Below are 26,457 nucleotides of genomic sequence, written 5' to 3' on the forward strand. Positions count from 1 at the left end.
AAAAAAGTCAAATAAATAACCTAACTCTACACCTAAAGCAACTAGAGAAGGAAGAAATGAAGAACCCCAGGGTTAGTAGAAGGGAAGAAATCTGACCTGGGTTTTGAGAAAACTTATGTTATATTGGTTAACCCCAAGAGGAAGGGGAAAGAGTGCTTGGGAGTGCAGAGTGATGAAGCTGGGAAAGGAGAGGCAGAAGGAAAAGTGAAAAGGAGGCTACCAGGATGTCCCCAGAGGATTTGCTGTATGTAAAACATCTGGGATATTTCCAATATCCCTTTGAAGAAGGAAGTAGAGTCCCAATAATGACAGATTAAATTTCCCTCCACAGAGTAAAAAGTGATCTACTAAAATATTCATATTTAATTAAAGTATAGATTAATGTAAAAGTTACTATATCATGTAGAGGAGGAAAAATAATATTCCCTCTTCCCTTTTGAGTTCTTAGCTAGGACCTCTGAAATAAAAAACAGATTAACAAGAGAAAACAGAGGTTTATTAATATAAATACCTTATGTATACATAGGAAATACCCAAGGGGAAAAAACCAAACTCTCAGAGGTTGTTTAAAATTCAGGCTGAATGCCCATCTTAACAGGAAAAGGTAAGGGGGTTGTATGACAATTTGTGGAAAACAAATGACTTTTAGGAAATATCAATGGACCCTTAGAAGAAAAATTGAAAGAGAAGATAGTTTGTGAGAAGGTTTGTTGGTGTGGTGTGAACTTATGGTCTCTTCTGTGATAAGAATCAATCTTCCCTGGTTAATCCAACTTCTGAGAAGGAAATTTATGAAAACTGAGTTCCTTTCAGATCCATGTTTAAAAGGAGTTCACAGACATCTCCTTCCTGCATTTGCTGTTTTTCAAGGGCTACAGCTCAAACTAGTCAATATACCACAGTGGCATGTTTGTGATGACACACAGACAGCGTATTAAAAAGCAGAGACAACACTTTGCTGACAAACGTTTGTATACTCAAAGCTATGGTTTTCCAGTAGTCACGTACAGATGTGAGATTTGGACCATAAAGAAGGGTGAGTGCCAAAGAAGTGATGCTTTCAAACTGTGGTGCTGGAGAAAACTCTTTGAGAGTCCCTTAGACAACAAGGAGATCAAACCAGTCAATCCTAAAGGAAATCAACCCTGAAAATTCGTTGGAAGGACTGAAGCTGAAGCTGAAACTCCAGTCCTTTGGCCACCTGATGCAAAGAGCTGGCGCATTGGAAAAGACCCTGATGCTGGGAAGGATTGAAGGCAGGAGAAGTGTACAATAGAGGATAAGACAGTTGGATGGCATCACCAACTCAATGGACAGGAGTTTGAGTAAGCTCCGGGAGATGGTGAAGGACAGGGAAACCTGGTGTGCTTCCATCCATGGGGTCGCAAAGAGTTGGACACAACTGGGCAATTGAACAACAACATCCTGAACTCCTACAATCATTTTTTGGGGTAGCATATTCTGCTATACTTCCACACATGAGTTTGAGACTGCAGTTTTTTATCAGTTCATCCTCCCTGGCCCCCGTGGTTCTCTTTTATTTCTACAATTCAGTTTTTCAGTTCAGTCACTCAGTTGTGTCCAACTCTTTGTGGCCCCATGGACTGCAGCATGCCAGGCCTCCCTGTCCATCACCAACTCACAGAGTTTACTCAAACTCATGTCCATTGAGTCGGCGATGCCATCCAACCGTCTCATCCTCTGTCGTCCCCTTCTCCTCCTGCCTTCAATCTTCCCCAACATCATGGTCTTTTCAAATGAGTCAGTTCTTCACATCAGGTGGCCAAAGGATTGGAGCTTCAGCTTTAGCATCAGTCCTTCCAATGAATATTCAGGACTGATCTCTTTTAGGATGGGCTGATTGGATCTCCTTGCAGTCCAGGGACTCTCAAGAGTCTTCTGCAACATCACAGTTCAAAAGCATCAATTCTTTGATGCTCAACTTTCTTTATGGTCCAACTCTCACATCCATACATGACTACTGGAAAAACCATAGCTTTGACTAGACAGACTTTGTTGGCAAAGTAATGTCTCTGCTTTTTAATATGCTATCTAGATTGGTCATATTTTATTTCTACAGATCACTTCTAATAGTTGGACGTGAACAGACCACCAGTCAGCATCTTTGTCTTCAATCTCATACTCATTTTTACTTGTTGAACATTTAGCATAAGAGTTTCATAGTTGGATCTATACCCTTGGATTCTTACAGGAATAGTGTGCCACACTGAATTTAATTTGATTAATAATACCACGAGCTCTCACTGAAATATACCATATGTCAGGCAGTGGCCCAGTCTTAGTGAATAAGCACTGAAGAGTAAAGATAAAGTTCACAGTTTAAGAATTAGTTTTTGAGAGAAGAGAATTTCCCTATATTCCAAAATCATGAATTTTGATGGAAAGAACTCAATCAACTTCTGAAAAAAAAATTCAACAGACATTTTCTTAGCTTTATTCATGGGCAATCTCAGAGGAGGATAAAATCAAATTCTCTGCTTTTCAAGAAACATATGTTGTGGGTAAGATGTCATACACAGAAATTAGTAGACAGCTCTGAATTGGTACAACAGCTTAACCTGACAACATTTCTTCTTTCAGTTTCCAAGAAAAAAGAAATATAAGTTCATTCTGTTCTCTCTTTTCACTTTACAGCTGGCTCTGAAGTGGATCTTGCATTCACCACTCCCCCAAGACTTGTTTTCTCACAACCCCTTTATGTTTTTAGGTGCTTAAGGGAATATTCCCTGGAGAAGACAATGGTACTCTACTCCTATATTCTTGCCAAGATAATCCCAAGGACAGAGGAGTCTGGAGGGCTACAGTGGTCACAAAGAGTAAGACATGACATAATGACTAAACAACAATGTGAATATTATAAAGATTGTATAATGGAAAACCATTGCATCATCAGGTACAGAGAATATGCTTAATACTTTTTAAAAATGAATGAAGGAACTTTTTTTTTTTAAAAAAGACAGATTTATAAAATATAAGATATAGGTTGATAGATTAGACCTCCAAGTGAGTTCTTTTAAAGTGGCTATATTAAACACTCATTTTTAAGACAATATTTTGATGGATGGTCTTTAACCTTAGCAAAAGACTTTAGAAGAAGAAGTGTGAAAGCAAGACACTTTATCTCTCCTTTTGTATGTATCTATATCTGCCTCCTTAGTTAAAAGAGTATAATTCTTCTACCAAAAATGACACAGACTTCACCCTCAGACTCACTTCCTGGATATTAGAACTTGGCAAATTATCCAACATTCTTACAGTATAAGGAATAAGTGAAATAGTAAAAAAAAAAAAAAAAAAAAAAATACAAAATTTGAGATACTCTGGATTCAAAGTTTTATCTTTCCAACTTAATAAAATTAAGACATTCTTCTTACTCTATCATATTATTTTAATGATAAGATTCATGGGGTAAAACGTATTTTCTTTTCACTGTACAATTACTTGTACAAAAGTAATTTTGTGTCTTTTATCCCTATTTCTTGGACACTTGAGGGTAATGTTTTTGTTCTGGATTTTTTTTTTTTAAGGATGTGTTACTTATTAACTTGTGTGTCTTGGTACATTGGCTCTCTACATGCATTGCTTCCTATATATATATATCTCAGTAATCTCAGTAAATACAAGTGATTTAATTATTTAGCCCCAGTCTCTATCTTTGATCTTAATTCTGAAATATTTTGCTCATGGTTTTTAATACCTAAAAGGATATACAATAAAAGCCCCAAGCTTGGGAATAAACATAAAGAGATAATGAAGGTAGAATAATAGATAGCCCACAACCTTAGAGGAATAATTTCCATTTACAGTTTCCTACACTAGTTTCCACATGACCTTCTAACACTGACTCTTTCTTCCTTGATTGTTTTGTTAACCACCTAGATTGACGATTTAGGACTTTTTAAAATCCACCCATTAGGCAATAAAGTATATCCTAGAAATGAGGGCCAATAGTAAACTTTCGACTAAAATGTTAATTCATTAAGTGTCAAACTCTGTTTTCAGACTAGAAACTAGTAGAAAATGCTTTTGACAGTGAGGTACTACCTCAAAATTCAAGTTTTCTGGATTACCTCCAGAGTTAGGAAATAACTTTTCTCCAGTCCTTGCTAAGTCACTTCAGTCGTGTCCAACTCTGTGTGACCCCATAGATGGCAGCCCACCAGGCTTCTCCATCCCTGGGATTCTCCAGGCAAGAACACTGGAGTGGGTTGCCATTTCCTTCTCCAATGCATGAAAGTGAAACGTGAAAGTGAAGTTACTCAGTTGTGTCTGACTCTTTGCGACCCCATGGACTGCAGCCCACCAGGCTCCTCCATCCATGGGATTTTTCAGGCAAGAGTACTTGAGTGGGGTGCCATTGCCTTCTCCAGTCCTTAGTGTATTTCATAGCCCAAAGCAAGGAGAAATGTGAATTTGGGGATTTAGATCCTGGACAAACTAATTCGTTTAGCTCACACACAAAAGAGGATAGTCCACTTACTCTACTCTAAGATTATTATAGGATATTGTTCACATTCCCAAAGATCTTAGTGAACAAGAAAGTGTTTACCTAAGTCTAAAGGGCAGAGTTTCATAGGGGACAGTGCCCTAAGCAGAGCCCCTAGTGTTTGAAATAGAGAGCAGGAGCAGCATTTTGTTTAGATGTCTGTCAGTGACTGGTGATTTACGGTCAGAATACAGGAGAGTGGGCAGAACTAAAAGTAGCTCACAAATTCCCCATAGGGTGGAGTCTGAGCAGAAGTGCTTTGACTTTCTTACTCAGAAGTCTAGCCTATATTTGTAAGCTATTCTTGAGAGGTTTCGTTTTGCTGGAGAGACACACTGGGAGCTGTGGACCCCACTGGAATCCTAACTGGTAAGTTCTGTGACATTGATATACTCTACACAAATTTACATTCAGTGATTTTTCTAAAGGGATATCTCTTTGCTAGAATTCTTGTCATAATGCTTTAGCAGTTTCTTCTGCTCGATTCTTCTCTCTTTTTTTCCCTCCAAATTATTTTCATAAAAATGGTGCAACACTCTAACCTGTGGGTTAAATGAAGACATTACAAAATATATATAGTATAAAAGTATCAAAGTCAATAGTACCCTGTGATTCACCTACTATAAGATAGTTATAGTTAATCTTAATGTGGTATGGATACTCGCTCAGTCGTGTCTGACTGTTTTGCAACTCTGTGGACTGTAGCCTGCCAGGCTCCTCTGTCCAGGGAATTCTCTGGGCAAGAATACTGGAGTGGATTGCCATTTCTTGAGTTTAAATGGTAAGATTAGATGAAAATTCAAATCCTGAAGTAAGCTTTTAAGATCCTGTGTTTTCTGGGGATTCTAGTTGTCTCATGTTGCTATTAGTTATACTCAATTTTATTTAGAGAAGTGAAAATGTCTATTTCTTGAATAAGGTTTCTTCCCCTTTCACTTTGTGAAATGTTTGCTTAAGAATGGAAAGTTGAAATATTTTTTTCTATATAGTTAAAAGAGTTTACTTATTTCTTTCCTGTTTTTATTTTGAGAAGGGAGAGGTATTTTTTAGGTAGTAATATTGGACCAAACGCCTTGAATTTATTAATGTGAAACTCAGCATGTAATTCATATAAGCTTAGATAAAGTGTGCAGCTGTGTCAGTGATGTCTCTTCATTCCTCAAACAATGATACATTTAAAGAACATTGTTCTCTGCAAATAGACAATACTCTCTTTCTCAAGCTACACACTTTCTTTATAATTTGCTTTGCCAGGTTCTAAACTTCGAACTCATGTGAATAATTTGCTCATTTCAGGCATGAAATCTGAAACTGTGTAAAGATTAACCACTGGGTGAGGTGAAAGTCCCTCAGTCATGTCTGACTCTTTGTGACCCCATGGACTATACAGTTCATGGGATTCTCCAAGCCAGTATACTGGAGTGGGTAGCCTTTCCCTCTCCAGGGGATCTTCCCAACCCAGGGATCAACTGTCACTTACTTAACTAGTTAATTTACTTACTAGTTAATTTATTTAACTATTTAATCTGAGAACCTGTGGGTAACTAGGAGATCTTTCAATTCCGTGATTCCACAAAAATGTTTTTATAACTATAGAAGTTTCTTCTTCAAAATTTTAGCTGTCTAAATAAAATTGAAAACATAATTTACAAAATTTCCATTGAGGGTAAATGGCAATCTTCACCACAAGGTGTTAATATAAAAAAAAATTATGAGACTTTTATCTTTTTATTAAGAAATTTACTTATTTGATCCTAACTATCATCTTTTTGAAGTAGAATTAAAGACAGTTTTATATAAATTGCAGCATGGAAATTTTAGGTGACTTGCCTAAGACCATCTGTGTATATAACCACTTTTTAAATAAAATTAGCACTAAATATATAAAATATAAAATTTGGAAGTTTTAAATTTGGCTTGAATTGCTTTATTTCAATATCAGAGCATGTCAATTTACCTGCAAATGGTAAACCTAAATAAGGCATAACAATATGGTTTGTGAAGTACTAGCTGACTTAGTGGCAAGGTGAGTGCAGAATTTAGCAGGAATCATTCATGACAAGTTAATAATTGCTTTCTTAGAGTGAGGGTACTGTGTATTATATTTACTCCTGTTGGAGGCTGTTGGCAGGGTGACACCCATGGTGCTCTTCTGGAAAGAGTATTTCACCATCAAGTGTCTTACTACCAGGGCAGGTGAGGTTTTGACACTCAGGCTGTGACAGATACAGAAGCAGGCCTGGACTTCAACCTTGCCCTCACTAGGACTGAAAGGATTGATTAAAAAGAGTAGATGGATTTACAGCCTGTGGGGCTTTGCAGAGTGAGTACAGGGGTTAAAAAAAAGAAAGAAAGAAAGGGAATGAGCCAAAGAAACACTGCAAAAAGAATAAAAAAATTAGATGGAAGAAATGAAAGGTTCAAGTCTTGTGTCAGGAATTCTTCTCTGCATATTCCACCCACATGCCCTGTCAATGACAAGTACAGCTTGACTCAGCTCCTCAGGCAAAGTGCAGTCCCAAATTGTGAGCTCTGTTATCCTTCTCTTTCATTTTTGTTTCTACTCTATTGATTCCAGAGATTGGTCTCAAAAGAGGGGAAAATGACTCTAGTCCCTCAGAACTAGTACAGGGATTAAACAAGAAACAAATATAAAGAGGCCCATGAGTTAATATGAATATCTTTTTTGTTAAACAAAAAAAGTCAAATTTTACAGGGGATATGACAAGAGAAAATGAATATATGTTTGTTTAGGTAACCTATTATTAGAGTTAGCCCTGATGAACTCACAAAGTGCTGACTCTCCAAAGGAAATCACAAATATAAGGCAAGCTCTCTTGATTCGGAGTCCCACTAAAAAAAAAATCTTTTTAAAATCACTTCCCCTGTGGTTGAAATGAGAAGGGTATTCCTAAAGTAACAGTCATTAATACTGTCAAATAATTCACCAAACTATTTTGTGTGTCTTATTCAATTGCCAGGTTAAGGGAATACTCTATCTTAAAGGCACTGCTCAGGAATGGGATGGCTGCAAAGATAAATTACACGAGATTCAGTCCCCCGACTAAAATATAGTTCAGTACGATGGACCAGCAATTCAATCAAGCTATCGTTAAGTAGCGAGCTTATAGTAAAGACACACTCGGTAGACAGAAAATCAGCTCATGGGATTCTTGGAACAGCCAAGAAGGCAGCTCCCCAGGCCTTGCAAATAGTATGTTGCGCAGGAAGATTCAATGACTTCCTGATTGGCTTGTCTTGTCACCTTCTCAGGACCCATAGCTATTTTATCTCTTGTCATCCATGTAACTAAGTGATTCTTACTTGCCTTTGAAGTCACTTCATGTTTTAACAATCAGTGGTTCAGTTCGACTCTGAAAAAATGAGTCACTCATTACAATACTCCTTCCAAACCCTACCATTTTATTGCTTCTCTCTCTTAAATTTGTGCTTGTTTCTAACTGAATGAATAGCTATATCTCACAGCTCAGATTCCTGAAAGAATTGGATTATATGCTCAGCTAAACACCATCAGGACTGTTGGGCTAGAGCTTTTATGAGCAAGTCACTCACAGACCATTGATAAAATAGTGCATTGTCTTTACTGCACCAAGTGTCCAGCAAAAGTCTGATCTACTGTGACTAGGCAATTGATAACGTCAAGCAGTAGTGCTATTTAAAAGGCAGGTTCCTTCATCAGAAAAGTATAGCTAGAAATGCATATAAAATCAAGTTGTAGGCATGGCATGCATGTTTTTCCCATATATACATATGTATCCAAATAACTACAGTAACTAGCAGAATATATTATTATAAGAGGTGTGCTCACAAGTGTTACAGGTATTCAGAGGGGAAAAAAACTACTTTTAGCTCAGATAACATGACGGAACTCACGAAAAACAATGACATCTGAGCTAGGGCTAGAAGAGTGACCAGGATTTGAATATGTAAAAGGAAAAGTAGAATATTTTAGGCAAAGGGAATGATAAAAATCATAGAGATAGAAAGTTTCATGACGATACAAATAATTTAATATGGTATCCATCCATCCATCCTACCATCATGTGCTCAGTCATGTCTTACTCTTTGCAATGTTATGGACTGTAACCCTCTAGGCTCCTCTGTCCACGGGATTTTTCCAGGCAAGAATACTGAGTGGATTGGGATCTTCCTGATCCATGGATTGAACACACAACTTCTGCATCCTCTGCATTGCAGGTGGATTCTTTACACTTTGAACCATCGAGGAAGCCCTAAAGTGTGTGTGTGCGTATGCTCAGTTGTGTCCAACTCCTTGCAACCCCATGGACTTTAACCCACCAGGCTCCTCTGTTCTTGGAATTTTCCAGGCTAGAATATTGGAATGGGTTGCTATGCACTCCTGCAGGTGATCTTCCTGACCCAGGGATTGAACCTGTGTTTCTTGCTTGCATCTCCTGCATTAGCAGGCAGATTTTTTACCACTGTGCCACCTGGGAAGCCCCAATTTAGTAAGGTCAGGTGTTAAAAGAACAAAAACCTTTAATAAAAAAATCAATTAACATTCTTATAAAAGCATGGATCAGAGCAGTTGAAAACTACTATGAGCACCAAAGCTAAAAAACACACACACTTAAAGCTCAGTATTCTTACTTTGAATATAAAGGATGGCTCATCAGGGGAGACCACTGGCAACTAAGAAAGGAAGAGTTCAAATAAATAAGCAGGAGAATTTAAGTACAGAGCACAAGAGGTATGTCTACTTAGCTGGCATTGTAAAACATTCAGATATGCAACTCTTAATTGCCTAACACTGTGTTGGTTGGGGTGGCAGGAGAGACAGTGAGGAATAGGAGAAAGGTGACTGACCTGCAATCTCTGTTAGTTTCCATTGGACCATAAGAGTTCTAAACTTTATGTACTGTCTATGAGTTGATAAGTACCAAACTTATATCTCATGATTCAATTTTCTCATGAGCTACAGGCTCAAACATCCAATACTTGACATTACTACCTGGGATTCTTAATAATCATCTCAACATGATTAGGACATCTTAACATGTCCTAAACATAACTCTGATTTTCCTCCTGAATTTGTTTCTTTCCTAGGTATTTCTTATTTCATCACTTTGAATATATTCACTCAGATCCCAAAGCTAAAGGTCGCTCCCTTTCCTGTCCTCACCAGAGATAATTCCTTTACTTTTCTCTCCAAAATATACCATAAATCCACACACTTCTTTTCCCCTCACCACATTTAGTTTGCTATCATTTTCCCCCTGAACTACTAAAATAATCTCTTTTTCACTCTTATCAAAAGCAAAAAAATGATTTTTATTTAAAGTTATATCACTCTGCTATTCAAGATGCTCCAATGGTTTCCCACTAAACATAGAAAAACAGCCAAACTCCTTCCTGGCCTTCAGAGTCATCATGATAAACTATCACCTCCTCCTCTCTTATAGTCTTCCCTTCTCTCTACTTCCATGAGTTGAACAACCCAAACCTGTCTATACTTCAGGACCTTTGCACATTTCATCACCTTCCTCCAGGTCTAGGTCTTCTTCACATGTCTGACAGGATTCAGAAACTCTTCTGTGTCCTTATCTAGAAGAGATGCACTTGACCCACCCCCTAGGTAGCAATTCCATGCCCCAGTGACTCTATCCCACTCTCTGCTATCTCTACTCATAGCTTTTGAAACTATCTAAAGTTATATTAATTTATTTATTTTTCCCCTCTTGCACTAAAAATTGAACTCAACAAAAGTCACTATTTATATATTTTGTTAGATGCTGCTGTTCTATAGCACTTGGAGCTATAGTACAGGTGCTCAATAAATATCTGTTGAAAGAGTAAAAAAATGGAACACTGTATATACATGGGATCAACAATAGTATAAGTATTAAATAAAATTAGCTTGAGAAAATTTCTTGACACCCACCAGTCTCTAACCGCAGAGAGTGTTCTAGCAGGTTCCTAGATGTGTGTGTTAAATTAGATGCCAACCCCTTAGGCTGGAGTTTAAATGTAAGCAGATGAGCCTCCTTGGCTAAGTCAAAGCACAACTGCCTGCCTTTGAGCCAGACCCTGGGACAGGTAAGATTGAGCACCCAACCTCATTAAAACCCATTACTCAGGCTCCTACTCTTTTGTGTCTTGGGACTTCAGCCCTATTGGTTTTCATACTTTTATGTTTTGGGGGCTTATCTCCTAAATACATGTCTTAAAATTTGAAGTATCTGATGTGGGAGCAAAACCCTTTGTGCCTCAGGGAGAAGGTCCAGGCTTTGATTGCCTTCAGAAGGTGGGTCAGCACACAGGCAAGAGGAGGTGTTAAGGTCAGACTGTATCCTAGCCTCTTCTACTCACCTCAGTGTGGTTTTCTCTTTGTTTTTCCAACGTGTAGTTGATGTTCAGCCAGCCTTTACATTTTTTGTTCAGAGGACATTGCTGCATATGTGGCTCTAGACTGTGTCTATGGGGGTGGGTGAGTTCAGCATATAGCTTCACTGCCATCTTGAATTGGAAGGCTGTACAATTCATGCTCAGTTAAAAAAAAAAAAAAAAACTGAAAATTTGGGAAATATAAATATTTTTTTAAAAAAGAAATAGAAATCTCCATTGCCATTTATCCCTTTCAGAAATGTAAGTTTTCTTTCCAAAAATGTAGGAAGTGTTAGATGATGATTAAATGAAGCAGGATGTGGTTTCAAGTAACACCAGAGGTCCCTGCTTTGTTCAAGGATGGTCTATATGATTGTGAAAGAGGAGAAGTGTTTTATTATCAGCAGTTAGTAGATTTCTTTTGTCTTCATATGGGGAAAAAAAAAATCACTAACATTATTTAAAGTATTTAAATATTTTTCACTGATATTGTTTTTTTTTTTTATTCACAGTAAATAATTTGCTAGGGTTCTATTGTATATATGTCTCTATTTTTAAAACTATGATCCAAGAATTATTGAGGATGGGAGAGTTGAGGAGAGCTAGAGAAAAGGAAGATGAGTTTAGCGGAGCAATGCTCTTCTACACTTTTCACAAAAGCCCCTTTACTCTCACCTCCTCGTAAGTAAGACATCTAAAGAAAAGATACCGACATTATGTATGTTTGAAAATCATTAATTGGGACCATTTCTCGGAAAATAAAAATGTAAAGAGCTAACATTTATTGAAAGCTGACCTTGTCTTGAGCATCATTACCTAATTCAGCTGTTCCAAATCCCTAAGTTACTATTATTTTCATTACATAAGAAAAACTCAGGCATGGGTTTGAATTCCAGTTGTTAATTATATCATTTGTGAGGTTGGGAAGACTAGAAACTTAGTTAAAACAAAAGGTGTTTTACCTAAAAGGCTAATTTTCTACTGAAGAAAAATGATGGTTGCTTGATTATTTTTAAATTTTTTCAAATGTATTTTTAGAGGAGAACTTGTAATGGAGCCTTCACCTCTTGAGTTACCAACTGATACATTGAGACGCATCGCATCTGAACTTAGATGTCACCCAACAGATGAGAGAGTTGCTCTCCGCCTCGATGAGGAAGACAAGCTGAGGCACTTCAGGGAGTGTTTTTATATTCCCAAAATGCAGGATCTGCCTCCAAGTAAGAACACTGGAAAGGGTTTTACTTTCCTTAATCAATTTATTATTATATTTTCTACTGAATGTGTTTATCACAAATCTTTGAAAATCATTGTTCTGTTATATAATAGAGTCATTGCAATCATGTCTGCAAACAGCAGGTTCCTGATGGCATTAAATCAACCTGTCAGCCTAACTTAGTCACAGATCCTGTATGTTTCCTCTCTGCTGCTGAAAAGAAAAATACTTACAGTGTTCTTTTATTGTCATCTAGTTCTCGGAACAACAGAATGCCTGATTGAAAATTATAGCAGATGCATTTACTTGTTCTCTTACTCACTTAGAGCTCAAAACAATTCCTTTTCAATACAGTATTAGAATATCTCTTATTTTCTGGTACCTAGTTCATGACAGCACATTAGTCTAAGAGGGGATATTATTCTGGAACTTGGATATATTAGGATGGATATTACATAGATATCAAACTCTGTGTGCTGTGGCATGTATAAGACTTAATAAATAAATAAAATCAATGCCTAAGAAATGCATATTGCTTTTAAAAAAAAACTTAATACTGAATCTGTTCTTGTTTTGGAAGATGTTCTGTTTAAAAAAGAAACTGACTCTTATTTTGGAGGATGTTCTGTTTTAAAAAAAATAGGTAACAGGTTAAAAAGATGAAGCAATATTTTGTATTTGGCTTTGCTTCATTTTATGTCAATGAAAAAGGCTACAAGTTTGAATGGAACTGATCTACCAAAATGGATTTCACATACTTTGTAATTCAGTCTCATTTCCTTTTTTCTTCAAATTAAGTGTGGCAGGTAAAATTCTGGATACTCGCAACCCAAGAGCATTACCTAATATGATTTTAAAATGAGATTAGGTCACATAACTTTCCTATTTGGTTTATATTTCATTATGCAACATGGGATGGCACCTTGTAGAATTATGGAAGGATACAATAAGAGGAGGGCTTTCCAGCTGGCTCAGTGGTAAAGAATCTGCCTGCCCTGCAGGAGACACCAGTGATGTGTCTCAATCGCTGGGTCGGGAAGATCCCCTGGAGAAAGAAATGGCAACCCACTCCAGTACTCTTGCCTGAGAAATCCCATGGACAGAAGAGTCCTGGTGGGCTACAGTCCATGGGGTTACAAGAGTTGGACAAGACTGAGCACACACACACACACACACACACACACACACACAATAAGAGGAAGGCTTATATCCAGTTTAAAGTTCCTTACAATCAACTGAGGAAGACATTGATGAGACCAGATAAAAAGGGGTTGTAAGTGAAGTGATCTGAGATCACAGGAAAAAAAAAAAATCTTCTATGTCTTTCTGGAATCTAGAATGCAAGCACATTTAGCTTTGAAACTTAAGGGATAAAAAGGAATATTAATATGTAAAAATGATTAAGTCTAGGAATATTCTATCATGATGGAAAGGCAAGGGCATGGTAGCATACAGAACATAGTGTGGAAGTCTTTGAATATTCTGAGGACCCACTTAAGACACGTTACGTGGGGTGACCCTGTTGTCCCAATGCACTCTCCAGCCTCTGGATTACCTAGGGCTTTAATGAGCCCCTAGATGAGGGATGCTTCCCTGTTGGCTCAGAGGGAAAACGTCTGCCTGCAATGCAGGAGACCCAGGTTCCACCCCTGGGTCAGGAAGATCCCCTGGAGAAGGAAATGGCAACCTACTCCAGTATTCTTGCCTAGAGAATCCCATGGACGGAGGAGCCTGGTAGGCTACAGTCCATGGGGTCCCAAAGAGTCGGACATAACTGAACAACCTCACTTTCACTTTATTTCACTTAGATGAGGGATGACAGCAGAACCCCGGAGTACCACAGAGTTTATGATTGCCCTCCACACACAACAGAACTACAAATTGGGAATCAAGGCTCTAGAACTTTATGCTATTTATTGCAAGTTCTAATTTTCTTGTGATTAAAAAAATATTTTGTTCCTTTTCATGAATGATAAGAAAAACAGACACCACAAAGTAGGCAAGCAACAAAGCCTTTCCAGTGAGGGTAGATAATGGTATCAGAGACAAGGAAGAATGAGAAAAGAAAATGGCAAGTGGTACATGGTAGCTGTAGCCTGGACCTAGATTTCTTGGGAAATAATGCTAAATAATGGCTACATCTAGACACAATGGCTATTTCCTCAACATTGGAGGTGATACAATAGGAGTTTTGATTTCCTTGTCTGTCTTTCTTTTCTTAAGATGTCTTTCTTCAATGTAATACCATTAGGGATTTGGGTTTTCAGGGACAAAAGTCTTTTGAAATGAATGCATAGACAGAAAGTTAAAATGCTATTTTGAATTCATCATTTTTTTCTGTTACTGAACTTAAGCCTCATTAATGAACATAACTCTCATCCCCATGCTGAGTCACTTACTTTCAACAAATATTTATTAGTTACCTTGGCACAGTCCCCTCATGCCTTGAAACATATTCACAGTGTTTATCCTGGGAGGCACTGTGATCTGATTTTAATATAGATCAACATAGGGCTCTTTTAATAAGCTTTGAGATAATTTAATCAGAACCCAGATAAATATAGCAATGCACATGTAACCACTTCATTATACTTAAAAGCTGACTCAAGTATCCTGATTATGGGTATCACATTTTTATAAAAAGAAAAATAACTTAAAAACTACAAACTTGGTTAAATTATTGTTGATTCTTTATATATATATATATATATATATATATATATATATATATATATATATATATATGAAAGAAGATGAATTGATTCGGTAAAAATTCAATTTAAACAATTAATTTGTTAAAAAGTATAGTTTTGAATGATACAAACTTTTACTTCAGTAACCCCAAGAGTTTTTTTCTAAATTAGTTACTGTCAAAGTGTGATCTTCTGACCATGATGTGAAGATCACCAGGGAACTAACCAGCACTTGCCAGTTCTTGGTTACCACCCCACAATTACTAAATCAGAGACTCAAGGGAATCCAATCATCTGTACTAGCTCACTTTGGGTTGTGTCACAGAGAGTTAGATTAATTAACTTCTGCTCTCATTTTTCTCACTCTAGGAGTTCCTTACTCTGAAGTTCCATCCTTTCAACAAATATTTATTAAGTACTTACTCTGTTTGAGACACTATTCTCAAAACAGTTTATCAGCAGACTAACTAGCAACATCATCACATTCCTGAATGTTTTATTCTAGTGTGAGGAGACCTAATAAACAAAATTACAAACAATGTAAGGTGTACTCTGTCAGGTAGTGCTCTAAGAGTTATAAGGGCTGCGGGGGTGGGAGGAGTTTCATTTTACTCGGGGCGCTCCGGGAAGGAAACACTGATGAGATGGTATTTGAACAGAGGTTAAGAATTAAGTGAGGAAGTGAAACTCAAGAATATGGAGATGAAGATAAGCCTGATGTCTCCTTCAATTTGGCACTGCCAACCATCTTTAGTAAGTTAAATTTAAGCTATCTAAATAAGATCTACTCTTATTCTGACTTTGTCATATTTAGCACTGGTTACATAAAACTGACATAGAAAACTGTCATGCTTGAGTTTGTATCCAGGGCTTTCACATAACATACTGCAGCCTCTTCAGTTCAGCTATTGGTAGCCTCAGAACAGTGATGAGTAGGAGGTAACAGTAAACAAAATGAGGGAAAGTATGCTTTCAACATAAACTGGAATGTTTTATTTAAGGACAGTTAACACTGTGTTAAACAAAGGCTTTATCCAGTTATAAAAGACATATAGTTAGGACTATGTGATTTTTTTTTTCATTAATTTTTATTAGTTGGAGGCTAATTACTTTACAATATTGTAGTGGTTTTTGCCATACATTGACATGAATCAGCCATGGATTAACATGTGTTCCCCATCCCAATTCCCCCTCCTGCCTCCCTCCCCATCCCATCCCTCTGGGTCATCTCAGTGCACCAGCCGTGAGCACTTGTCTCATGCATCCAGCCTTGGCTGGTGATCTGTTTCACCCTTGAGAGTATATTTGTTTCAATGCTATTCTCTCAGAACATCCCACCCTCGCCTTCTCCCACAGAGTCCAAAAGTCTGTTCTGTACATCTGTGTCTCTTTTTCTGTCTTGCATATAGGGTTATCGTTACCATCTTTCTAAATTCCATATATATGCATTAGTATACTGTATTGGTCTTTATCTTTCTGGCTTACTTCACTCTGTATAATGGGCTCCAGTTTCATCCATCTCATTAGAACTGATTCAAATGAATTCTTTTTAATGGCTGAGTAATATTCCATGGTGTATATGTACCACAGCTTCCTTATCCATTCACCTGCTGATGGGCATCTAGGTTGCTTCCATGTCCTGGCTATTATAAACAGTGCTGTGATCAACATTGGGGTACACAGGTTTCTTTCAGATCTGGTTTCCTCGGTGTGTATGCCCAGGAGTGGGATTGCTGGGTCATATGGCAGTTCTATTTCCAGTTTTTTAATCTCCACACTATTCTCCATAGCGGCTGTACTAGTTTGCATTCCCACCAACAGTGTAAGAGGGTTCCCTTTTCTCCACACCCTCTCCAGCATTTATTGCTTGTAGACTTTTGGATAGCAGCCATTCTGATTGGCGTGTAATGGTACCTCATTGAGGTTTGGATTTGCATTTCTCTGATAATGAGTGATGTTGAGCATCTTTTCATGTGTTTCTTAGCCATCTGTATGTCTTCTTTGGAGAAATGTCTGTTTAGTTCTTTGGCCCATTTTTTGATTGGGTCATTTATTTTTCTGGAATTGAGCTACAGGAGTTGCTTGTGTATTTTTGAGATTAATCCTTTGTCTGTTGCTTCGTTTGCTATTATTTTCTCCCATTCTGAAGGCTGTCTTTTCACCTTGCTTATAGTTTCCTTTGTTGTGCAAAAGCTTTTAAGTTTCATTAGGTCCCATTGTTTATTTTTGCTTTTATTTCCAATATTCTGGGAGGTGGGTCATAGAGGATCCTGCTGTGATTCATGTCGGAGAGTGTTTTGCCTATGTTCTCCTCTAGGAGTTTTATAGTTTCTGCTCTTACATTTAGATCTTTAATTTATTTTGAGTTTATTTTTGTGTATGGTGTTAGAAAGTGTTCTAGTTTCATTCTTTTACAAATGGTTGACCAGTTTTCCCAGCACCACTTGTTAAAGAGATTGTCTTTTTTCCATTGTATATCCTTGCCTCCTTTGTTGAAGATAAGGTGTCCATAAGTACGTGGATTTATCTCTGGGCTTTCTATTCTGTTCCATTGATCTAAATTTCTGTCTTTGTGCCAGTACCATACTGTCTTGATGACTGTGGCTTTGTAGTAGAGCCTGAAGTCAGGCAGGTTGATTCCTCCAGTTCCATTCTTCTTTCTCAAGATTGCTTTGGCTAGGAAATAGTCACACAGATCCAAGAAACCCAGAGAGTCCCAAACAGGATAAACCCAAGGCAAAACACCCCAAGACACATATTAATCAAATTAACAAAGATCAAATGCAAAGAACAAATATTAAAAGCAGCAAGGGAGAAACAACAAATAACACACAAAGGGATTCCCACAAGGATAAGAGCTGATCTATCAATAAAACTCTTCAGGCCAGAAGGGAATGGCAGGACATACTTAAAGTAATGAAAGAGAATAACCTATAATCCGGATTACTGTACCCAGGAGGGATCTCATTCAGATATGAAGGAGAATTCAAAAGCTTTCCAGACAAGCATAAGTTGAGAGAATTCAGCACCACCAAACCAGCTCTTCGACAAATGCTAAAGGATCTTCTCTAGACAGGAAACACAGAAAGGTTGTATGAACACGAACCCAAAACAACAAAGCAAATGGCAATGGGACCATTCTTATCAATGATTACCTTTAACGTAAATGGGTTGAATGCCCCAACCAAAAGACAAAGACTGACTGAATGGATACAAAAGCAAGAACCCCTGTATATGCTGTCTAGGACTATGTGATTTTAATAAGGACTTCCCTGTAGCTCAAATGGTAAAGAATTTGCCTGTGATGCAGAATTCCATGACAAGGAAGCCTGGCGGGCTACAGTTCATGGGGTCGCAAAGAGTTGGTCATGACTGAGCAACTAACACACACACATGTGATTTTAATAATGACTTAAATATCTAATATCCATAAGAAAAGCAATGGGAAAAAAAAAAGAAAAGCAATGGAGTATCTCTTAATTAAAAGCTAAATTTTGTAGACATGTTGAACTTCTAGAGGCAGTTGTATTCTGCATTTTAGGAAGGAACATAAGACTTATTCGTATCCTTCTCTTTTCTTTTGTATTAGGCTATCTGCTCCCTAGAAACAGAGACTGATTTCTCTATGTATGAGTGGGCGTCATCTAGGCAGACTCCAGTGGGAAGGCAGCCAATAAGGTCTTATTCTTCAGAGTGAAGAACATTCTGCAAGCTATATTTCAAATAATAGGTGCAGATAGGGTCAAAGAAGAAAAGTGTGTGTGTGTGCTCTCCCTTGAAGAAAACTCCCAGAAGTAGGCTTATTACGTACTTACCTACCTGCCATGAGCCCATCTATCTGCAGGGAAGACTGAGTGTAAAATATGATTTTAATGCTTGTGTTACCAAACCAGGTTCATCTGCAGCATGACAAACACTGCCATACCGAGAACTGTAGCAAGAAAAGGGTTCTTCATGAGAGAGTGAAGCAAGGACAAAGCTGAAAGTGAAAGTTAAGCCGCTCAGTCATGTCCAACTCTTTGCAACCCCATAGACTGTAGCCCACTAGGCTCCTCCATCCATGGGATTCTCCAGACAAAAATACTGGAGTGGGTTGCCATTTCCTTCTCCAGGGGATCTTCCTGACCCAGGCGTCAAACCCGGGTCTCCTGCATTGCAGGCAGACGCTTTAACCTCTAAGCCAACTCTCTTACCTGAAGGTGAAGGGTTTTAGATACTATGGGATAAAGAAGCAGGGTAGTCTGGGGCATGGGGGAGGGGTGAAGAAAGGTAATTGGAGATAAGAAAAAGTGAGGTAATGATCCTGCAGAGGCACAACTGAGCTACATTCTTTTTCATAGGACACATGTTCAGAAAATGGTGAGCTTAGCATGACCTGAGGGGGAACTTTTTGGCCCTCTGACATCAAAAGTTCACCTATCAGATGCTGGCACATGCCCAGTGATCTCAACCAGTTTTAAATGATTTGAGCTCAAACTGGCCTGAGTTGACTCCAAGTTCCTGAATGAAAACTTGGGAAACCAAGTAGCTACATGCTACTTAGAGGATATGCAAGTGTGTGTAAAAAAACAATGAAAGCCAGCTTAACTCTAAAGGCAGATTATAGCTATTATCATTAAGCAAGTTATCATTTAATGGATCTAACTGAAAACGACTCTGTTTCACTTGGAAACACAAGTTACTGTTTTTCTTTGTTCCTGATAAGAGGATTATGTCCAGGCCTTCTGGAATGTGACTATATGACAGACTGGCACATATATTATTAATAAAATGAAATACATAAAGATCATCAGTTCAATTCAGTCACTCAGTCATGTCCGACTCTTTGAGACCCCATGGACTGCAGCACGCCAGGCCTCCCTGTCCATCACCAACTCCCAGAGTTTACTCAAACTCATGTGCATTGAGTTGGTGATGCCATCCAACCATCTCATCCTCTGTCGTCCACTTTTCCTCCCACCTTCAATCTTTCCCAGCATCAGGGTCTTTTCAAATGAGTCATTTCTTCGAATCATGTGGCCAAAGGATTGGAGTTTCAGCTTCAACATCAGTCCTTCCAATGAACACCCAGGACTGATCTCCTTTCGGATGGACTGGTTGGATCTCCTTGCAGTCCAGGGATTCTCAAGAGTCTTTTCCAACACCACAGTTCAAAAGCATTGATTCTTCAGTGCTCAGCTTTCTTTATATAAAGATCATAATTCTTAAAAATTAACTTTTCATGAATAGATTATAATAACTGGTATAAAGAGTATTATACCCATATATTTATGATGTTTAAATGACTATCTCTTCCAAAGACATAATATCCAATACTGGTTATCTATCAACATATTTATAATTAGGATGCTGTTTGGCCAACTCTAATAATATTAGTTGGATGTTTTAAACACAATGAGTACTCTTTTTGTGGATAGCATTATAGTAGAAAATTTATATATGTAGAAGACATAAAATTCTATTCAAAGACTCTAAAATAGTTACAACTAAAAATTTAAAATAGCTTCATTAGAATGCCAGTAACTAATATATTAAGGGGGCATATTTCCTTTCAGGTAGCTGAACCTGGTGAAATGTAGCAGAATTTAAATCACTTCAAAAGCACCTGACCTGGGAGGGCTACTTGTTGGCTTATTTTAACTACAGTAGTAACAGTCTTGAAATACACTGAAAAAGGTGGGAGGCAGTGATAGTGAATAGGATCAAAAGACATCAGCTGAAGTGTGCATTCACTACTTGAGGCAACTAAATATAGGAAGTCTCCAGTAAGAGGCATTGCTACAGAAAAAAAGTACCAAAAAAGGAACCCATAAAGGAAAGATCTACCAATATAAAGGTACTAAAGCTAGATTAAGTTTTTCTTATCTTTATTTCCTCATTCCCTTTATGAAATTGAAAGTAGCAGCAGTGAGGAACAAGAACAAACTACAGTCAACATATTCCTCTGTTTCAAACTGTACTTCTCTGAATTAGATCAACCCTGAGCTGGTGATGGGGAAAGTTTTGAATTGGGAGTGATGTTGAAATTTTGATTTATATTAAAGAAGGAAAAATGAAATTGGTTCTTGGATTAGGTTTGAGACATATGCAATTAAGGTCCAGAGTGATGAACATTTTTGATGCATTGAAATTACTAAGAATGAATATCCAGAATCATGAACTCTGTATCAATCATATAACAATCTTTGTCAACAGATGAGACTTCCAGACAAATCAGGTGAGGCCTGTTTGTAGAAAGCTGAAACTCTTGAGTTCTTAGACTATTTGAAGTCAAGTGAACCTTCAAGGAGGATGTTATGGGTTGAATTGTATCCCTTAAAGTTTAAGCATCCTAACCCCAAATACCACAGAAAGTTACCTTATTTGGAGACAGAGTGTATAGATGTAATCAATAAGATGTAATCAATAAGAGCTCAATAAGATGGACCCTAATACAATTCAAAAGGGAATATCTGGAGGCCAATGGCAAGATATGCAAGAGAACTGTTGAGAAATTACAGAACATATGCCCAAATTGATATCTCTTACTCAAAGAAAAGTAATATGAATGCATCATTTCCAAAATACATATTTTGGCAGAATACCAAATCCTCAGCATGCTAAGAAACTGTAAACACACAGAAAATATCCTGAAGAATTAAAATGACCCGTTTATGTCAACCTTGACTTTGGAAGAAAGTATAAATGCAATGAATATTTTCAGAAAAGGAATTCTTCCCAGACCATGAACATGTAAATACTAAACAAACTTCCCAATAAACCCCAGAAGATGTCAAAGTTGTGCAATAGTTGGACTGCTGGCACTGAGAGAACAGAAAATAAATTCTCACCTGGATCTTATCCATTCTCATGATTTTATTTCAGAAGACTCTAGACTTGGAATTAAGCTATTAGGAAGCAGCAGAAAATTATCATCAATGATCAGCATGACAATCAAGAAAAATTGACATGACAATTGATAATTTAAAGATGGAAAGCAATGAGTCATGACTGAATCTGAGGTCCAGAAAATAATGGACATTCTAACCAAGGGACTTCTCTTGGCACAAATGAAGACATTCAGGAACACACAATGGATCCTGTAGCTGAGGAAAATTCAGAAGCTGATAACAATTTGGAAATGCTATGCTCAACATATGTCCTTTTCCCTTCAAGTATGGTATATGGAAAAAGTTACTGGGCTGTAACAAAGAGTTAGAAATTGAAGAGAACGTTTTCTTTGTGCAATTTTCTATTCTGGGATCTCTTTTCTATTCCATTGATATGTGTCTGTGTTTGTTCAAAACCACATTGTTTTGATTACTGTAGTTTTATAAAATAGTCTGAAGTCTGACAGGGTGACACATCCAGCTTTGATTATTTTCTCAAGATTGCTGGCAATTTGGGGCCTTTCAGAATTCCATATGAAATTTAGGGTTATTTATTCTATTTCTGTGAAAAAATTCATGGGTATGTTGATAAGCATTGGATTGAATATGAAGATTGCTTTGGGTAATATGGTCATTTTAACAACATTAATTCTTTCAGCTCAATTTCGTGGGATAACTTTCCATTTATTTGCATCATCTTCAATTTCCTTCATTAATGTTTCCAGAGTATAGGTCTTTCCCTATTTTAGCTATTTATTTTTTTGTTTTCTGGGTGTTTTATTCTTTTTGATGTGATGAGTAATTGAATACGAGTTTGGCTTAAATGGCCTTTATTATGTTGAGATATTGTCCCTCTATATCTGCCTTGATGAGAGTTTTTTTTTTTTCTAATTATGTACAGATGTTGAATTTTGTGAAAAGATTTTGCTGCATCTATTGAGATAATCATGAGATTTTTATCCTTCCTACTGTTAATGTGGTACATCACATTGATTTGTGAATGCTGAGCCATCCTTGTACTGTGGAATAAATCCAACTCGATTATAGTGTATGATCATTTTTATATAATGTTGGATTCCATTTGCTAATATTTCATTGAGGACATTTGCATCTATAGTCATCAAAGATACCGGTTTGCATTTTTTTTTTTTTTTTTTGTAGTTGCAGTTTTTGTTTTGTAGTTTTTGTAGTCTGTTTAGTTTTTATATCAGGACAGTTGTGGACTCATAGAAGGAATTTGAGAGTGTTCTTTTCAACTTTGGGGGATAGCTTGAGAAGGATAGGTATTAGTTATCCTTTATATTTTTGGCAGAATTCCCTTGTGAAGCTGTCCAGTCCTGGACTTTTGTTTGCTGGGAGGTTTTGATTTGATCTTTTTTTTTGTAATTACAAACTCATTTTTATCTAATAATGATTGGTCTATTCAAGTGGTCTATTTCTTCTTAATTAGGTTTTGGCAGGTTGTATGTTTCTAGAAATTAATACAGAACCCCATGACTGCCAAGAGCACCAAATTTCAATAACAAATATTCTTATCATTCTTCCGGCACAAAAGAAGCGAAGGCACCCACAGCTTAAAGGCCTATGGGTCTTTGATGTTGTAAAGATCTGATGGGATTGGGCTGGAGAGTGGAATGTTATCTCATCATTCTTATTACAAAAGGTATTTTCTTGATATCTATTCTACTTCTTTACCTGATGCCAATAGAATGTTCTTATGATGTCATTAGATGTGCTTTAAGACTTAAAAAAAACGCAACCAAGTAAAAGGAAAATAAAGAAAATGGGGAACCCACTTTCAGAAGACATGTGACGAAATACTTTACAATTCTTCTTTTCTTTCATAAGAACACATTTTAAAAATGATTTTCTAAATAAAAGTAACCCAATACTTCAGTTCAGTTCGGTCACTCAGTGGTGTCTGTCTCTTGGTGACCCCATGGATTGCAGTACGCTAGGCCTCCCTGTCCATCAAGAACTCTCAGAGTTTACTCAAACTCATGTGCACTGAGTCAGTGATGTCATCTAACCATCTCATCCTCTGTTTTCCCCTTCTCCTCCTGCCTTCAGTCTTTCCCATCATCAGGGTATTTTCTAATGAGTCAGATCTTCACATCAGGTGGTCAAAAGATTGGAATTTCAGCTTCAGTATTAGTCTTTCCAGTGGATATTCAGGACTGATTTCGTTTAGGATGGACTGGTTGGATCTCCTTGCTGTCCAAGGGACTCTCAAGAGTCTTCTCCAACACCACAGTTCAAAAGTATCAATTCTTCGGCACTCAGCCTTCTTTATAGTCCAACTCTCATATCCATACATGACTACTGGAAAAACCATAGCTTTGACTAGATGGACCTTTGTTGTCAAAGTGATGTCTCTGCTTTTTAATATGCTATCTATGTTGCTCACAACTTTTCTTCCAAGTAGCAAGGGTCTTTTAATTTCATGGCTTCAGTCACCATCTGCAGTGATTTAGGAGCCCAAAAAATAAAGTCTGTCACTGTTTCCATTGTTTCCCCATCTACTCACCATGAAGTGATGGGGCCGGATGCCATGATCTTAGTTTTCTGAATGTCGAATTTTAAGCCAACTTTTTCACCATCCTCTTTCACTTTTATCAAGAGGTTCTTAAGTTCTTTTTCACTTTCTACAATAAGTGTGGTGTCATCTGCATAACTGAGGTTATTGATATTTCTCCCGGCAATCTTGATTCCAGCTTGTGCTTCATCCAGCCCAGCATTTCTCATGATGTACTCTGCATATAAGTTAAATAAGCAGGGTGACAATATACAGCCTTGACATACTCCTTTCCCAATTTGGAACCAGTCTGTTCTCCATGTCCAATTCTAACTGTTGCTTCTTAACTTGCATATAGATTTCTCAGGAGGCAGGTCAAACTACCACACATTGTACTCATCTCACACACTAGCAAAGTAATGCTCAAAATTCTCCATGCCAGGATCCAATAGTAAGTGAACCATGAACTTCCAGATGTTCAAGCTGGATTCAGAAAAGGCAGAGGAACCAGAGATCAAATTGCCAGCATCCGTTGGATCATCAAAAAAGTGAGAGAGTTCCAGACAAACATCTACTTCTGCTTTATTGACTATGCCAAACCCAATACTTAATTGTCTATAAAAGCACCACCAAGAAAGAACAAGACAAAAAAGAAAAACATGGGAGCAGATATCTGGGTGGTGCCTCCTCTTCCTGGGTTGTTAATAAGGCTGACACACACAGAACATGTTTAGTCTTTAAACTACTTTTAGAATGCTCAGTTGAAATCTGAGCCATGGTGCACTGACTGAAACTTCTGAATTCTGAATAAAATCCTTCAAAATTTGTTCTCTAGATTGACATGTTAGATTAATCCAATTTAAATGTATGAACAATATTTACATCTCTTTATTGGGACAGACTTCAGTTCAGTTCAGTCACTTAGTCATGTCTGACTCTTTGCAACCCCATGGACTACAGCATGCCATGCTTCTCTGTCCATCAGCAACTCCTGGAGCTTGCTCAAACTCATGTCCGTTGAGTTGATAATGCCATCCAACCATCTTCTTCTCTGTTGCCCCCTTCTCTCCTGCCCTCAACCTTTTCAGCATCAAGGTCCTTTTTCAGAGAGTCAGCTCTTTGCATTAGGTGGCCAAAGTATTGGAGATTCAGCTTCAGCATCAGTCCTTCCAATGAATACTCAGGACAGATTTCCTTTAGGATTAACTTGTTTGATCTCCTTGCAGTCCAAGGGACTCTCAAGAGTCTTCTCCAACACTACAGTTCAAAAGTATCAATTCTTCAGTACCCAGCCATCTTTATGGTTCAGCTCTCATATCCATACATGACTACAGGAAAAACTATAGCTGTGACTATGTGGAACTTTGTTGGCAAAGTAAAGTCTCTGCTTTTTAATATTCTGTCTAGGTTTGTCAGAGCTTTTTTTCCAAGTAGCAAGCATCTTTTAATTTCATGGCAGCAGTCAACATGTGCAGTGATTTTGGAGCCCAAGAAAATAAGATTTCCATGGTTTCCTCATCTATTTGCCATGAATTGATGGGACCAGATACCATGATCTTAGCTTTCTGAATGTCTAGTTTTAAGCCAGCTTTTTCACTCTCCTCTTTCACTTTCATCAAGATCCTTTTAGTTCTTCTTCACTTTCTGCCATAAAGATAGTGTCATCTGCAAAGCTGAGGTTATTGATATTTCTCCCAGCAATCTGGATTCCAGGTTATGCTTCATTCAGTTGGGCCTTTCACATGATATACTCTGCATCTAAGCTAAATAAGCAGAATGACTATATACAGCCTTGACGTACTCTTTCCCAATTTGGACCAATCTGTTGTTCCATGTCTGGGTCTAACTGTTGCTTTATGACTGAGAAAAAGAAATGCAAAAAGGCAAAAATGGTTATCTGAGGAGGCCTTACAAATAGCTGAGAAAAGAAGAGAAGCAAAAGGGAAAGGAGAAAAGGAAAGCTATATCCATCTGAATGCAGAGTTTCAAAGAATATCAAGGAGCGATAAGAAAGCCTTTCTAAGTGATCAATGCAAAGAAATAGAAGAAAACCATAGAATGGGAAAAACTAGAGATCTCTTCAAGAAAATTAGAAATATCAAGGGAACATTTTATGCAAAGATGGGCACAATAAAGGATAGAAAATGTGTGGACCTAACAGAAGCAGAAGAAACTAAGAAAAGGTGACAAGAATACACAGAACTACACAAAAAAGATCTTAATGATCCAGATAACCACAATGTGTGATCACTCACCTAGAATCAGACATTCTGGAGTGAGAAGTTAAGTGG

At 37.5% G+C, this 26,457-nt stretch overlaps 1 protein-coding gene across 1 annotated transcript in view; it reads left to right on the forward strand.

The window, feature by feature from the left end:
* The first annotated feature begins 4,632 nt into the window (after positions 1-4,632).
* Positions 4,633-26,457, forward strand: part of KYNU (kynureninase) — a 126,907-nt gene continuing 105,082 nt past the window's right edge. Inside the window, exons 1-2 of the mRNA XM_043488146.1 lie at positions 4,633-4,876; positions 11,912-12,093. Coding sequence (XP_043344081.1) covers positions 11,925-12,093 — 169 coding nt within the window. The 5' untranslated portion in view covers positions 4,633-4,876; positions 11,912-11,924. The remainder of the gene's footprint in view (positions 4,877-11,911; positions 12,094-26,457) is intronic.

Source organism: Cervus canadensis, chromosome 15, assembly GCF_019320065.1.
Source record: "Cervus canadensis isolate Bull #8, Minnesota chromosome 15, ASM1932006v1, whole genome shotgun sequence".
NCBI lineage: Eukaryota > Metazoa > Chordata > Mammalia > Artiodactyla > Cervidae > Cervus > Cervus canadensis.